Source organism: Phaethon lepturus, unplaced genomic scaffold (genome assembly GCF_000687285.1).
Source record: "Phaethon lepturus isolate BGI_N335 unplaced genomic scaffold, ASM68728v1 scaffold34126, whole genome shotgun sequence".
Classification (NCBI taxonomy): Eukaryota; Metazoa; Chordata; class Aves; order Phaethontiformes; family Phaethontidae; genus Phaethon; species Phaethon lepturus.
In genome coordinates, this window is record NW_010546141.1 from 4,015 (window position 1) to 21,367 (window position 17,353).

The 17,353-nt window shown below is 36.5% G+C and overlaps 1 protein-coding gene across 1 annotated transcript in view; it reads right to left on the reverse strand.

Moving 5' to 3' along the window:
* Positions 1-432: 432 nt before the first annotated feature.
* Positions 433-17,353, reverse strand: part of LOC104622427 (tyrosine-protein kinase Fer-like) — a gene marked incomplete at both ends in the record, with an annotated part of 22,058 nt that continues 5,137 nt past the window's right edge. Inside the window, 3 exons of the mRNA XM_010289203.1 lie at positions 433-527; positions 2,142-2,257; positions 5,117-5,173. Of these exons, the coding sequence (XP_010287505.1) occupies positions 433-527; positions 2,142-2,257; positions 5,117-5,173 (268 nt within the window). The remainder of the gene's footprint in view (positions 528-2,141; positions 2,258-5,116; positions 5,174-17,353) is intronic.

The window sequence follows — 17,353 nt, forward strand, 5'->3', positions numbered from 1 at the left end:
TCTGTTTTGGTACAGAAAAAACTCTTATATTACCAAAGATTATAAAAACCCAAGTTATTAAAATTTAAACATTACCCAGCCGTGAAGTTTTTTTAAAGACAAGTATCTTCACATTCACTACGTAACTCAGTTGTTAAAGGAAGCACCATGTAATATCTTGTCAGAAGGCAAATGAAGATAGAGCTGAGATACCTTTTAGCAAATTCTGTTGTCTTGAATAGCTACAGAAAACCTCACAACAGATTTGTTTCCACTCCAAAGCTAGTAAAACCTAGTATTTCCAAAGATTTGCAAGATTTTGAGATTCTGACTGATTTTGAGATCAGTCATAAGAATGCAGATGAAGACAAATAAAAACCAAAACATTTTACATTATCGAAACAATACCTATGAAAATATGCTGGGTAAAAAAAAAAAGGAAAAAAAAATTACCTGGAACAAGTTCCATAACAATATAAATAGGTTGTCGTTGTGTGCAAACTCCTATAAGTTTTACAATATTAGGATGATCATACTGTTTGAGTATTCTGAAAAACACACAGGAACTTTATTATATTAATGAACTTTATTGTACAAACTGATTAAATATTATAGGAAAATATCTTAAACCCTTAATGTTATATTAGTGAAACATGTCATTACTGTTATTATAAAGATTAAAAAAATCAATGTAACAGATCAATCATCATTCTGTTTGAAATGGAAGACATACTGATTCACTAATAAATCAAGACTGAACACTAAATTATTCTTTTTGTAATTTTACCATTTGCCTACATAACATTTGTCTATATAACTGAAAAATGGCCTGAGACATTTGGAGTTTCTCAAGAAGCCTTGTAATTAAATAGCATTTCAGTAGTGGATCAGAAGCAGAGTTACATCAAAAAAGCATGCACAGCATGGCTCTACACTTTCCTGCTACATTTTTCAAATGCACACTCATTCGACTTTAAGAGATCAATTAATACAAGAAGTTTTAAAAGAATATAAGGACAGCAATTTTAAATTTTGTAATTAGACAAAAACATTTACATCTTCTTACACAAGACTTTAATAGGAACATTTGCAGCCTAATCCAGCAGGCTATGAATTATAAGTGAAATGAAGGGCAAGGAAGAATTCTACAGGGACCTTGAAACTTAAATGTTTCTTCTACTATTTGCTGACTTAAAGCACCTTCTCTTATTCCCTTTTTTCCTAGGATCAACAGTAAAATACTAACCTAGCTGGTACATATGTATTTAGTGAGAAATAACACATTTCATTTTTTTCAGACTAACACTGTTTCATTAGCAGCAGGCTGCTTAACAAATGAAACATCTCTGCAGTTGCGAAGTTACAAACTGTTTAAAATTATTCAACAGATACGGTAGCTGATCTTCATTCTCTAAATGTAAATACTATCTTTTACTTTTCCCTATTGATCACACTAGTTTGGGAGTAAAAATGAAAACATAAGAAGCTTAATAGCAAGAGGGAGCAAGTTAATTTAAACAATTGTGACATTATCTCAACATGCCCCTCTATCCTAAGGTCTCAGGACGTACCGATCTACATCAGCCTATATTCAGAATACTTATCATATTGTGGCATGACTGTCATTTGAAAAATAGGTATGCAATCACACGCTGCCTGACGCAGCATAATATATCTTTGCTGGAGTGAACTTTTCTTTCAAATCAAAAGTTATTATTGGGTCTATACAGTAACTTAGCCATATCTGACAAGCTATACCAGTCATGCATGTAAGGTAGGATTTATGACTGGTATAATCACATTTAAATTAACAGCATCTTCCAGTCTTCTTATCCTAATCCTCATGGCACATGTCAGAAGAAGTTCTAAATGGAAGCACTTACAATAACAAAACTATGTTGTATAGGCATAGCTTGCTTTGCTAAAGAGGTAGTTTCAGCAAGTGCAGATGCTACTGCATTCTTACATTAAAAATGCCTATATTTAGTTACCAGGGCAACAGTTGTGGAATGTACTGAAGGAGAGAAAAAAAGGAAAAAAGTTTGACTACTGCTTCTTTGAATTATTCTGAAGGTCAGATTTTCTAAATCCATCTAGTAATAAAATCTAGAAAAAAATAAACCACAACAAGTATGTATTTCAATTAAACTTAGAGAACCTACCTGGCTTCTGACAGAAATTTTATTTTCAATTCCTGAGGAAGATCTTCTTTACAAGTTTTTACAGCAACAGGAGTTTTATCCTTTAATGTTCCCTTATACACCTCACCAAAATTACCCTGAAATCAGGGAGGAAAAAAAAAAATCATTGTAAGTAAATAAAATCTTCACAAATCTCCAGAATAATAATGCAGACAGTTAGCATAACTGGTAGTGAACTTTGAAATGTGTTTACGACACCAAATGAAGTTATCTTTCAGTATCTGCCCCTAACATAATGCAGTTCACATAGACCTAGTACATCTATTATATGGACATAGCATGCAAGTTCTACTTTGACCTTGCTGGAAACAGAAAAAAATACATTAATTGTGTAATTTTCTCATAAAAACTCTTTGTAACTTCTAAAGTCAACACTGATAGTACTATTTTTTTTCTTGATCTTACTCCTGTACTCTTTCATTTTCACACTATTGTATTTTATCAATAGTTTTTAACTTGCAGTCTGTAAGAGACCACAAGGTGACCTGTGAAACTAGGACAAAACACATCAAAATAACAGAAACATTCTCACATACACAAGAAATAAAAAATGCAAGGTAAGAAGAATGAAAACACCATGTATTAATTTTGATTGTAAATTAAAACCACTGCAAAAAATGTATTGTCTTGTAGGCCCTGAAAAAGTTATGTGATCCACAATTTTTTTAAAGCTAAGCTCAGCACTGCTCTATAAAGGCAAGTATGTAAGGCCTTACATTTGAACAAGACTTTGGAAAGTAGCTCCTTTTATAATCAGATTTTTTAGGTCTTCAACAATATACCCCTGGGGTAAGATGTTTATTCTTTTGGCTTTCATAGAGAAAAACTGAAATAACAAAGACCATAGAATAATCTCCATCAGATGTATTTTTTACTTAAATAAAAACAGAAGGAAAATTAATTAGGACACAAATTGAAGGAAGAAGGAAATTGTGGGGTATATAACAAAACACTGGTATCAATGAAAAAACCCAAGAGAAGAAAAAAAACAAAATCTCCTACTTTTTGTAAGTTCTGTATTTCCCAAAGAATAAATACGACTCAAACTTAAATCTACATCTTATAAATTTCCACGATTCCGCCTCTGCGTCCTGGTATCTGGGGCTGCATGCGAATTAAACAAACAGCAAAACTCTGCTGAAAACAGTATTCTTCCATTCCTGAGTCATGAAGATTCCTTTACACCATGCATTTGAATACTGTATTGCCAAAGGAAGAAGACAAAAAAGGAAAAAAAGAAACTCGCAGATGGAAAATAGTAATGTGCTGCTAGTAACAAGGGCACAAGGTACCCAAAGCTAAGAAGCTGAGCCACTCCCAGCACACCTTTCCTCTAGCCTTCTGGTCAGAAGTATTTAACAGTGAAAGCTGAACCCACCTTAAGGACTACTTAAGTATGGAAAATGTTTTTTCTTCTTTATTAAAATATTTAATTGATATTATGTATATGATTTTTAATATAACATGTTCCTTTCATATAACTTCCATTTTGTGGGTTACTATAGAATTAATACTGAGTAAATAAACAGACCTGAGGTGCAGGAAAATCTTTGTCTTTTTTGAAGTTTGCATCCTCTTACGCATCAAGCTTTCGTGATTTTCCTCACTTTTTCCAGGCCACTCAAGATTTATGGATCCTCAGATTTCTCATTTCCATGCTGAAAGGCTGTAGTTTATTTAATATTCTCTCACATGGATGCTGACAGTCCTGTCATTCTTACCTTTTCTAGTTTGACTGTATCTTTTTTAGGGATGGATGTGTTACACATTTATAGTGTGTTTCAAGAAAGTTTTTATCCTGTTCCATATTTTTTAAAGAACATATCCTTCTATAATCTCTTTTAAGCAGAGTTGTCTTTATTGAGTGTTTTTTGGCACAAAATGCAATGCACACTTATATACAGTTTACTAAATTAATCAGTTTTAAGATTTCTTTAACTGTATTTACTCATGAAGACTAATTCATACTTATTTTTTAGCATGACAAAGCTTTTGTAATGCCTTTATTTTTCTCCCTTGATTCTATTCTGTTCAAAAATGTGAAGCTGTCATAGTACCTGCATTTTAGGCAGACACAGCTCTGTCTACTGGCAGATAATATTTTTGTCATCTTACACTGCCAAAGAGATTTTAACCTGGGAAACAGAATTTTCTGAAAGCATTTAATTCCCCCATTTCTTGAACAGTTTATAAATTCCTTTAGTGTGTATCACAGTAAGAACGCAATTATTGCTTTCATTTGTCTTCTCCTCATTTAATCATATTTTTCAGTTTTTGGACAATCCTTTGGAATGTGTTGTCCAGAGTAATACTCACAACTGTTTTTGTAGCTGTAAAGGTGCTAAAAATATAAGTGAGGTACAGGCCTTACCTGATTTTAAAGACTTATAGCTCCTCAGCAGACTTTGTGATAAAAACTACACTATATAACAATTAATTTAATACATATGCCATCATGAAGTTACCTAGCATTCAATAAATAATACAAAAGCAATCAACATTTGTTTCAACAAATATTGTTGAATAATCATCTTATTATATCATAATCATCTTATTATATCATATTTAATACATAAATTTCATTAACTACATAAACATGTTTGTTTATGTTTTGATTTTGCAATGACATATTTTGTAAGACTACACAAAGTAAAACAGCCACATCATGCTTTACAGAAATCTAGTTAGCTTAAAAGCCTTCTAAAAGAGAAAAATATGTATGCTAGTTAACCTTCAGCACACACATTATATCACTTGCCAGTAAATGTGATTTACATTTGTTTAAAGCACAACGCTGTCTTCTGTATTAAAGTAAAAGAATTTATACAAAAATTGCATACCACAGTAATTTAAAAGATGAGGCACATAGGAAATGTGTAGGCTTAATGATTAATATATACTTACTTAAATGTTACTTAGCTCACTTGATTACTTACTTTGCCCAGTAATTCTCCCAGTGTGACATCTTCATGATTGAGAACCCATTTCTTATCCTATGGAAAGAAAAAGAAAGAGGAGTTTTCAGTCTGTGCAAATATGTAAGATAAAGTTTCTGTAAGATACCTTTCGGTAGAAATGGAGCTAAAGAAGTGTTATCTTCAGCCTGCTCAGTCAAAACCATGCCAGGAGGTTATAAATCTAAGTGTTTATAAAACAGAGTTTACAAAACTTGCTATGCAATAAAATACTGAAATATGCCATATAGCAATTATTTATCAGAAGATTAAGCCTTCAACATGACAGTAGGTATGCAGATGGAGCACTATGCAAATTTTCACACAAGTTGTTTAAATGGTATCTTGCACCCTGTTTTTAACAATTACCTGAGTCAAAATCAGGTAAGAAAACTTCATTTTAGTATACGAAATAACATATTGCTAGATCAAAACAACATTCTTCTCTGCAGTGTGCATGAAAAAGAACTCATTTTTCTACTTATTAGCAAGACACATATTTGCATCTCATGTCTTCTGTGGTAGTTTGAAATATTACAGGCAATTACTTAAAAAGACAGCATAACAAATGCCAGTTAAAGTATCTGTTCAATGTTGATGACCAACACTGCAAATACTTCACAACAGCTGAAAGACATATCAAAAATTATTACAAACTTCTTCCTACACAGACATACTTACTAAATACTTAGCTAAAATGTTACAGTAGGATATTTTAAGTCTACCTCATATTTACTATTTGTCCGTTTTATTTCTGTTAGCACCTCACCTACTATTCACCTCACCAACACTATTACTGCTCCTCACGTCCTAAGCATTCTTGATTACTAATGAAAAAGGCAAATATCTAAACAAGTGTATGCCAACTCATTAAAACATTTCTCATTGAAGCTCACAGAAAACCAAGCCAAAAATGCTGGCCTTGAAGTACCCCTTATCTAACAGATTACCAGGTTTTATAGACCATGGAGGACCTGTAGTGATTCTGACCAGAAGACTGTCGTACATCGAAGTGTTGGTGACCCACACAACAGCCAATGGGAGTGAGCCCAGGCCTGTGCTGTGCTGCCCAACTCCCCTGGCTGCAGGATGAACTTGGCCAACACACTGCATCAGAGCCCGCAGGCAGCTCCCACCGGGTGCCTGTGTTACCTCACCTGCGTGGCCTTGACTTCAACCACAAGTGCCCCAAGAAGTTCTCATATGGATGTCCTTTCCGTTTGCCAGGAGAAATAATGAACAGAGTGGTTTCCTTGTAAAAAATTCCTGTTACAGCTTGAATGACCAAATGTGAGAATCTCTGCTACTGGGAGGGACTGCCCAGCATGCTGCACGTGGATCAGTGGCCCATCCAATGTCACACCACACAGGACTCCCACCATCTAAAGGGATGCAAGATTGTCTGTATAATTCTCTCCTTACAGTCTCAGCTCTAATAGACAGTATTTTAAATGATACCTTACAGACTCCGAGTGCCTTTCTTACTGGGATCGTAACAGCACCTCCTGGGGCAAAACAGGATCTTTCCAATGTATACATAAATACCTGAGGGCAGGGAATGAAGAAAAGGGAGCCAGACTGTTCTCAGTGGTGCTCAGTGACAGGACAAGAGGCAATAGGCACAAATTCAAAACCAGGAAATTAATTCTGAACATAAGGAAACAGGTTTTTAGTGTGAGGGTGGTCAAACACCAGAACAGACTACCCAGAGAGATTTCGGAGTCTTCATCTGTGGAGACATTCAAAACCCAGCTGGACACAGTCCTTGAAAAACCCACAATAGCAGACCCTGCTTGAGCAGGGCGGTTGGACTAGAGAATCTCAAGAATACCCTCCCAACTAAATGAGCCTGTGATTAAAAAGAAAAATCTTCCATATGTAAGTAGACCATAGAATCACAGAATGGTTTGGGTTGGAAGGGAACTTCAAAGATTATCTAGCCTCACCCCCCGCCCCTCCCAGCCATGGGCAGGGACATCTTTAATTAGATCAGGTTGCTTGAAGCCCCATCCAACTTGACCTATAACACTTCCAATGATAAGGCATCCACAACTTCTTTGGGCAACTTGTTCCAGGGTCTCACCACCATCTTCATAGAAAATTTCTTCCTTCTATCCAATCTAAACCTACCCTAATTCTGTTTAAAACAGTTTCTCCTTTCCTCTCATTACAGGCCCTGGTAAAAAGTCTCTCTCCGTCTTTCTTTAAGTCCCCTCTAAGGACTGGAAGGCTGTGCAATAAGGTGTCCCCGGAGCCTTCTCTTCTCCAGCCTGAACAACCCCAACTCTCTCAGCCTTTCTTCACAGCAGAGGTGTTCCAGCCCTCTAGCCACTTTTGTAGCCATCCTCTGGACCCTCTCCAACAGGTCCATGTCTTTTTTGTACTGGGGACACTAAAGCTGGATGCAGTACTCCAGGTGGGTATCACGAGAATGGAGAAGAGAGAGAGAATCACTCCCCTCATCCTGCTGGACGCAGTTCTTTCAATGCAAGATCAGGCCATGTTATCTGCCAGGAACCATGTATTACATGAAAAAAAATTCTGCCAAAGACTGAATCCTAACAGACGGCACTGCAACAGTCATTGGTGCCTTTGACACATCTTCAAATTTAAAACAAAATGTAGACTATATAATTATTATTTTTTAGTTATTAGTGAGAAAGATAACTGAAAAGGGAAATTTTGACACCCTAGTTCCCTAGAATGCCATTTTAAAAATCATATATATATGTATATTAAAAAACTCCATATATATATATCTATATATATCTCCCCTGCCATGACTGAATTCTAGGTGACTAGTACAGAACACTGAGTACAACCTGAGTATAGAGGTTGGAGGACCTTTTTGTAACATAAAGCTTGAGTTAATCTTAAAAGAAGGTGAAATATATTTTTTAAACACTGAAAAATCTTGTTCCCCTTCAGATAGGTGCTAAATCTTTAACAAAACATTCCCTACAGGCAGCGCTGTGAATCAGCTTTATATCCTTTGACCTACACAGCCACTAAAGTCTGTTGTCAACATCTAAGGAAGGTGGAGGCTTGTACTGACTTATGTCTCCCTCTTTTTTGCAAGGAGGAAACCACTCAGCGTACCTGAGATATTCTGGGTAAATGAAAGAATGAAAGGAGTACAGAAGAATTATACTGCACAGTGCACCTCGCTGAGAAGGTGGCTACACATTACTATCCTCCACATTTTCTAACTGACATCAGTTCAGCAGAGAAAAAAAAAAAAAGAGGGGAATCACTGCTATTGTGATGTATATGCTTGCCTTTTTTTTTTTTTTATAACACCACAAAATCACGCAGACCATTGCTCCTGTAAGCTGTGCTCAGTGCACATTCTAGAGACCCTCTGAATGCCTCTGTTGATCCAAATTTCCAGCACACAACTACCGGCAGCCCCATCACATGAATTCTTGTACCACACCACCATGCTGTGTAATGGAATCCATGCTTTGCCATTCCTCTTCCCTGGGTGGGGCTTTGGGAGACTTGCAAGGAAATTCTCAGTAACTATCAATTTATTTTTATGCTATAGACAAGATTCTTTATTAAAGCTACTGCCTCACTGATCAGGCATCATAAGCAACGTACTTCCTTCATCACTTTGTTTTGATTTTGCTAAAAATCGTAAATGTTCCGTTCACTGAAGATTTTCTAGATATTTTTTGCTGATTGGATGCCTCATTCAGAAGCTGTTACACTAGAAACAGATAGGAAGTGCCATCAAATTGCACACTTTATCAGTAAAATTTAAGAAAACAATATGCAAAGAAAGCTGTAAAGAAAAACCCCACAAAAATGACTACTTGGAGGTATTAACATAAAGGGGTTTACCATTGAATTAACTACTATAAAAGCAAAAAAATTATAGAATTAAAATTTAATGGATTTTTTTTACTGCTTAATTCCAAGGATTCAGTACTCCAGTGAATGACTTTTTGAAAATATTGACAACATGGCACTTCAAAGGCTTGTTTATGAAGAAAAAAAATCTCATGCATAATACTTCAGGAGACTGATTTAAGAAAATGACACCATAAACTGCAATCTAATGATCTGCTGAAGAATTTGTTATCACTCTATCAGTACAATAATCCCCACCTGTACTTTTATTTTCATGAAAACTTTCAGTCATTTATTATACCAGTGTAACACATTCATTGCATTATCACGGTTCTGCCAAACTTTCCAGAATGAAAGGATTATTCAAAGTTTGATCGGCATTGTTACTGAAGCTTTTTTTGTTGGTTTAGAAATCTTTATTGACGAGAACATGCAAATTGTGCTGCCCTGCTAGTATCAGTTTCACAAGGTATCAATAAGTGAATATTCATCTCAATGAGATGATAAATTGAGAGTTTGCTGCTTATGAGAGCTTTCTATGAATGGAAATCTTTAATTACGTTCGCAGGTATACAAACTACATCTTAAATTTAGGAGACTCATCATATGTGTCACTCTTGAGGCTACAAGGCTGAGCTGCCAGACTAAAAAGGAGGCAGGTGCTGCTCTAACGATCATTTCTGCTTCTAGCTGGAATCTCTTCAGAACTGTTCTTTCACTACTCATCAGGCACCACCTGCACAGACCTCAAAAGCAGACAGCTGAAGAAAATTATGCAACCCTTGGCATATTACACTCTTTATGATCACACTTCTCATCATTCATTTAGTCTTTTAACTTGTGTCTTTACAATGTATTCTGACACTAGGAATATTTGCCAGACAATCCATGTGAGCTTAGCAGTAGATACATACTGTAACACAATTAACAGAACAGAAACTGTAATCCAGAACTTCTATCTATCTGATTTCTCTCCCCTCACCCATAAGCTTTTCTGTTATGCTCCTCTCTCCTGGCTTCTCTCTCTTAAGCTTTAGTGAAAGCCTTAAGGACTATGAAAACAGCATTTTTTCCCCACTAGGAAGTATCAAAATACAACTGTCCTCCCCATCTTCCCCGGCCCCTTATATAGCCTTCACTTTCTGCAAGTGTTATTGAGCTTCCAGATAAAAAGATGCCAGCCTGCATACTACATCCTATTCCTCTGTTTGAAAAGTAAACTAATTCACTTGAGATTACTTTTTGAAAGGGGAGAAAAAGTTCAGGTGCTGCAGGACACATTTAACACCACAAACTCTATGCAGAAAGAACTGCTTAAGCCCTAGCACTGGCTAAGCCTGTAATTTTCTGCTAAAATTGTAATTTCCTCCTAAGATTGTAAGTTCCTCCTAAGATTGTAAATTCCTCCTAAGGTATATGACTCCTCATGCCCTGAAAAGAGAGGCTGGAAATCTAACTCAGTGCTTTGTATTCTGTGATGGTAGTGAAGCACTTCCAACTGTGGTCCCCGAGTCCACCTGTGAGTTCAACTCTGAAGCTGCAGATGGTCCCTCTGTCCCACAGCACTAGTCAAGTTGAAGAAAGCATTTCAAGTAGAAATGTTAAGCTAAAAAAGGCTGGAGCTTCACATGCATTACAGTTTTATCTAGTATCTTAAGGCACTTGCGGAGTGATACAAGCCTTGTCAAACTGCTCCAAAGCAGTTTCTTCAGCAGGTAGTAAGAAAGAACCTGAGAAGAGATGCTGTCTTCTACAGCTTACCAGTGTACAATTCTGGCATTAAAAAAGAAATAAATGCAATTTTCCAATTTGCAACGTGTTAGATACCCATTTAAATACTGTTTTGAAACAAAGTGTCACTGGTTCAGATAACTACCTCTAATTAATAACTATAATATGAGCAGTACTGCAAGGCGGACAGGAACAAGGACCAGGTGGTTTCTACTGCAAGTATGTTGTCTCACTAATTCTGTTCAAATTGCACCCAGTTGAATATGTCAACATTCAATATTTTTGGATAGAAATCAAACACAAAAAGGAATGGATGCATATTAGCATATCATAATCAAGTTAGAAATAAAGTCATGCCTTTTTTCTGTCTGATCATAAACTTCATGATCTTCTATAAGTGCTCAATTCTGATTGGGAATAGAATGTCACTATTTCTCCAGATGCTAAATGCTATTACTCTACAGATTAATCATGCATGTGAAAGATACTGAAAGTTGAAAGTTGAAAAAGAAATGTGACAGCAAAATGGGAAATAAAAAATAACCTTTAATGTAGGTATAGATAAACAGACACTGTAATGTCCATCAGTCCAAGTCACAGAAACTTCCATTTCACGAGGGTTGCTTGTAAATCAAATAGCACAAATGCACCACATTTTTATACCTACTCATAAGGTAGTCTAAACGAGAGAGGAGAACAGAACCCTTGAGACTATTAATGCTACTGCTATTCCCTCTAGAAGGAACCTGCCTATGATGTAGCCTTCTTCTTGTAACACCACAATAAATCTCTCTTTACCTCATGCTTGTTCAGATTTTTGTATTGTTAATCTTGGACCACATAATATAAAAACAGTCTAGACAAATCCATTTACAGAAATTGGCACCCGAGCTGTTTGTTGACTGTTTGTTATCTTAATGATATACCTTATTTCCAAATTAGATTACTCAAGAAACCCAGAAACTTGACCATATTCTACTTTCTTTATGTCCTCTGGTTCCCCTCAGGAGGGTCAACTGAATTACATGAATGCCATACTTCTTAGCCAAGCACAGTACCTGACTTGGTTCAGCTCACATAGAGCTTCAGTACCTCTTGGGAGATAACCCTTTATCAGCCATGAGGTGCTACCTGCCAAAAGCATGCTTTCAAGATTCTCTATGGAAGAATACCAGAAATGACAAGATAACTAAAGGACAGGAAGGAACCACCTCAAGGTGGACACTTCTTGGGAGGAAAGGGAACGACAACTAGCAACCCTACCCAGACCACTCCATTTAGTACATGCTTGTTTCCACAGTGGTCAAAGAGGTTCCTTGCTCCCTGGCTGGGAAAGGTCTTCTGGAGCCACATGCTCCCCCTATTTTGTTCAATGGTGGTGGTGTTCCCTCCTTATTCTTCCTCATTAGTTACCAAGCAGCCAGAGTGACAGTGTGTAGTGAGGGCTGGCTACCCCCTGGGGTTGAGCAGCCATGGAGGACCCTGGCCAGCAGGGTTGGGGTGCACCAGCCAGGACCCACCACACTGCCCTCAGCAAGGGAGCAGGGCAAGCCAGGGGACACACCCAAGTTCAGATCAGCCAAGCCTGCAGTGATAAAGCAGGTCTGGGGTCAAGCTGGGAAGTTATCTATGGATTCAGGTCAGGGTGAAGGCCAGTGAGGAGAACCGGCAGTCAGACTCAGCCCCACGACCGGTGGGCAGGTTCACAGTGACCAAGCAGTGCCAGAGTCACTCAGAAGCCAGCCAGGGGTCAAGGTCCAGGAGCAGAAGAACAGGGTGCGTGGCCACGCGCAGGCAAGGCTGCAAGGCAGCAGGAGCTGCGGCTCAAGCGGGGCTGAGCAGTAGAGCCTCAGCCAAAAGCTGCTCCCATGGGATGGGGTTCAGCCCTGCCTGGAAACCTCACCCCAAGGGGGTGAAGCCTCCAGCTGAGGGCTGGAAGAAGCAGCCCGCAGCTGCATTATTGTATGTTGGTCCTGAGCCATGGCCAGGAGTGAGGATGCCCTCAGGGGCCCTTACTGAGCTAGCTATTTAGTTATTTACTAATAACATGTTTGGAGTCCTATCAGTGTACCTAACCTTTGAGATACTACTTGATCAACTGTTGGCCAAACACTGAGAAACAAGTTGTCAGCTAGGCAATTCACAGAGTGGAGAACTTGGTCAGCCTTGATACTGCTACGCCAATGCTCAGGTACTAGCTAACAGTCATCACACCGAAGTTTTATATAGACAACAGTTTGGTAGTGAGTACCTTTCCAGACTTTCTGTGGTTATCCAGGATACTTGTTTGTTTTCAACAAAGATAAGAATTTTCAAAGAGGTGAGTTACTTCAAGATTTGACTGTAACTCACAAAAAACCTCTAAACAAACCAGTAATTAAAGAAATAAACCAACCTTCAACTGTGAAAAAGAATACTTCATAAATAATCAGAAATTTCTCTTTTTATTTGTAAAATAAAGTATTCTGGATATGAGAAGATGTTAGTAATTTTCATGGGTCTCTGAATCACAGTAAGTTTCAAGCCCTGAGTAATTAGCTGGGAATCAGTCTTGTAGGGGTCCTTTCTTCAGTGGAGAATCAGGTACTAGAGTTGTGTGCAAGGCCACTGAGGCCACACTAGGAACAGCAGATGGTTGCTGTACAAGATGCAATCTCATTTTTCTTTTTCTGAGCTATGAGACTGAAATGTTATCACTATTACTCTAAATTTCTTCCAAACATGTAAGCTCAAGTCTTAAGTGCATCTTCCTCCTGCCTATCTCCATTAGCAGAAACCACATCAACGAAATCACAAATTATGATGCCCGGAAGAAGGCTTACAAATTAGTTGCAGTAAATTATAACAACTTTCAGTAAAATGGAAAAGATAACCCAGAATGAATACTTAGTCTTCAAATTCTCCTAGCATTATTTTTCCATAATTTTTGGTAACAATTTCAATCATGAAGATGTCTATAATGGTGCTTTTTCAAATTAACAACTGGTAGCAAGGCAATTACATACTAAACATTTTAAAAACAGACATTTTGGGAATTAGATATAAATTTATCAGCCTCAGTTTAAACACTTGCTTTCAAAAAATCTTACCATTTCTAATAGGCGAAGGAAAGATGATAAAAAGAAAATGCCACCTGTGCTTGTATTCAGTTTCAGAGTACCATCAAACAAAACCAAGACTCTTACCCAGCCTCCAAAGCAAGATTTGTAAAAGAGGAAGGCTGAGCAAATCCTGATCAGGTTCTATCACAGTATGAATAAATAAGACTTCTATGTTATCATCACTGTTATTTACTTATCTCATGTTCTCTGTCATGTTATTTACCGTAGCTAGTTCAGACCACATCAAATTCATAGAGCTAGATGCCAACATACTAATGAAGGCAGGATCTATAGCACATTCTGCCACTCTTTTCGTCTTAACAGTAAATGTAATGAAAGAAAAAAAGCCTGAAAACTTGGAAACTTTAGTTGATTAGGGAACACCACAACAACTCAACCAAAAGCAAAACTTACTGCTTTAGGAGAAATGAAAACATGAGACTTCCCAACCTAAGAATGTATCTGAATACAGCATGGGGAATTTACCAAAAGACTAAATATCCCTTCCCTTTCCCCCACCTCAGTAAATTCTTCACTAACAATCCTCTAAAAAAACCATAAAATAGAGGAATACTGTCAGCAACTCAAGAGTATGGTACATAAACATGCATTATGCCTGTTTCTTCATGTTGTAAGCATAAAGATTGCATTCAGAAAAATATTTTGGAAAGTTGTATTTGCTCTCCTTCTTCCAACTGAAATAGAAAATATCAATAGCATGAATTACTGCAGCTAAGAGCAATTCTTCTACAACAACAAAAATGGGAAGTCAATCTTTTATTTTTAGTATTAAAGATAATTAGAGTAATATTCCTTTCAATGACTAAGAAAATCATAATCTCAGATAATTTTTCATCACATGAGTATTCAAATATCACTTATCAGAACTTCATGAACCAGAGGAAAAAAAGAAAGCGAGTAACAGTTGTGTACGTGTGGATAGGGCCTATCAATGTGGAAATGAGAAACCATCTTCTTAGAGAAGTACTATTTTTGACACCACCTATGCCAGTAGATCTAATGTGCATATCAATTTCATGAATCATAAACTATGTGTTTCAAGTCCTTCGGATTAAGTACAGAAATAAAGGTAGCTAGTGGAAAAGATTTTTCATAAGAACAAGTAAGTTTTACAAGAGGAGTTTTGAAAAACCCCACTGACAACCTCCTTAAAACTATTTCAGAATAAAGATTCATGAGCTGTAAAAATTGTTATAGAAGCTGTTTTGCACTATTATCAGCACTGTATTAAGCCACACTGATAAAATTCAATGTGAGCTGTAAAACAGAGTAATAGCGCAGGTAGGTTTACCTCCTTGGAAAAAAAAGAACTATTTCAACTGACTTGTTATTGTTCCATAAAAACCCACTGTGACATTCAACCTTTCTGCTAAACCAAATTCTAAGTAGCCATAAACCAAGGGGATAGAATTGAGATTTGCAAAAGCTACTATGCAGCACGTAAACTGCAGAAGTTACTTCAGATTAAAGGCACAGCTTTTCTTTGATCATTCTTTCTTGAAGTTCAATAGACAAAATGACTGTAGAACTTACAAACTTACAAAACCAGCTTTCTTCACTGCTTTTTTGAAGGGTGTGCAGTATTTCCCAAAGTTTATATTCTCTTATTCACCAAAGGACTAGAAAGATGCTGAGAATCTTTCAGGAAAAATGCAGGAAGTAAAGAAAAATAAAGGAGAAAAGAAAATGAGAAGGAACAAGACATAGAATGTGAAATCCTTAAGCACAGGAAAAGCAAAGTCAAGTTTATGTCAAAACCATTATATTTCAAACACATTAAGGAAACTTAAGAGCATTTCTCTCTACTTAATACAGTAAATTCAGCTCACAAAGCAAAGTACTCTGAATGACTTGTTAAACAAATACATGCAAGCAGAGAAATATCTGGCCATTATCAGGTATGCCCTCCAAAATAGTGACAGTCTTCTGTACGTTCAAAGGCAAAAAACCCCTGTGTGATAACATAGTTTTTCATTTAAACATTCTGTATGTTTTAAAGAGAAAGGAATGCAAAAGCACAGTAATATTATGTACAGATGCATAAATACACTCAAATTGTTAAAATAGACTAAAATATTTTCATATATACAAAAACACATTTTTACTTCTACTCATGTCCATGAAGACGTATGTACAGCTGGTGTTGGGGCTACAGATGTATATAGAAATGTCCAAGAGGGTCTCCTTGAACTATGTAAGATACTGAGCCACATACTTAGTTTCTGACTTAACTTCAAAACATCCAGCTGTTTCCAGTTAGATGGTTTTTTTTTTCCCCATGAGATAAAACATGTAATTCATTATTTTGTTCTTTTTCTAACTTCCTACTGTTTCATTTGTATTTGAGATAATTCCTTTTGCTCAAATTGCACCCCACATAGCAATACAGCACTCTAATTTTTTGTATGAATGTACAGAATCCAGAAATGCACATACAGCTGAGGTGTCCATTTAGTATTTCTAGGACAGACATTTTTCGTTACGAGATTGCTCAAAAATGACACTTTGCTAAAATGGAATTCATATACTTTATAAAATATACTATTTCTAGGTTTGAGCTAATGCTTACACCCTTTAAGAACATTATCTTCTGATTTTATTCTAAAACTGATCATGGAACGAAATACCATAAAAACAAGACTGAACCAGAAGCATTCATTAGAGTAGATTTTTAATGCCATAGCCTTTAGAAAAAAGTTACAGAAAACTTTGGTCACTGGACATAAAATAATCTTTGTTACTCCTTGTTCAGGTAGCCTCATGTGCCACTGTTATTACAAGATATTTTCAAGAGACTTTTTGAGAAAAAAGCTTCTAAATTTTAAAAGCAATCAAGATACCTGAAATTATACATAAAATTCATTTAGTACATTGTTAGCACAAAGAGAAAATTACTCTCCTTCTTCCCTTCTTTCATTAGGATGCAATGTCTTGACAAGTACAGGCCACCATTATGGAAGATGCATTTCTCTTGTTGCCTGACAGAAATATTGCAACCTTCTCTGCTAAAAAACCTTAAAAGCAAATCCTGTAACACCTCTAAATTCTCAGGAAAAAAGAACACAACTAAATGCATCTCTAGTATTAAGATATGAAAATCTGTTACCAAATATCAATAGCTGCAGGCTTTTCTTCAGATTCCAGAATTAAACTAAAGAACCTACTAAAAATCTGCCTATATCCTCCTATTATACTGAAAAAATACTGCCAATCTCCCTGACATATGAATCACAGGCCTTCTGTGTGATCATAATAGTACTGAATGGCAAATAAGTGGCAAAGATTCATGTCACACTTACACAATAAACACAGTAATTTTCTGTAAGTATATCTTTTACATATTATTAATCCTCACTTCTCATTGTGGATTTAATTTCCTTAAAGAAAATAAAATATATATTTTAACATTAAAAAATGCAGTATCAGACTTTAATCGTGGCCATGAGAATTACAGCTGAGTCAAAAATCAACACACAGAGACCATGACCACCAGGTGCTTCTCAGCATTCCT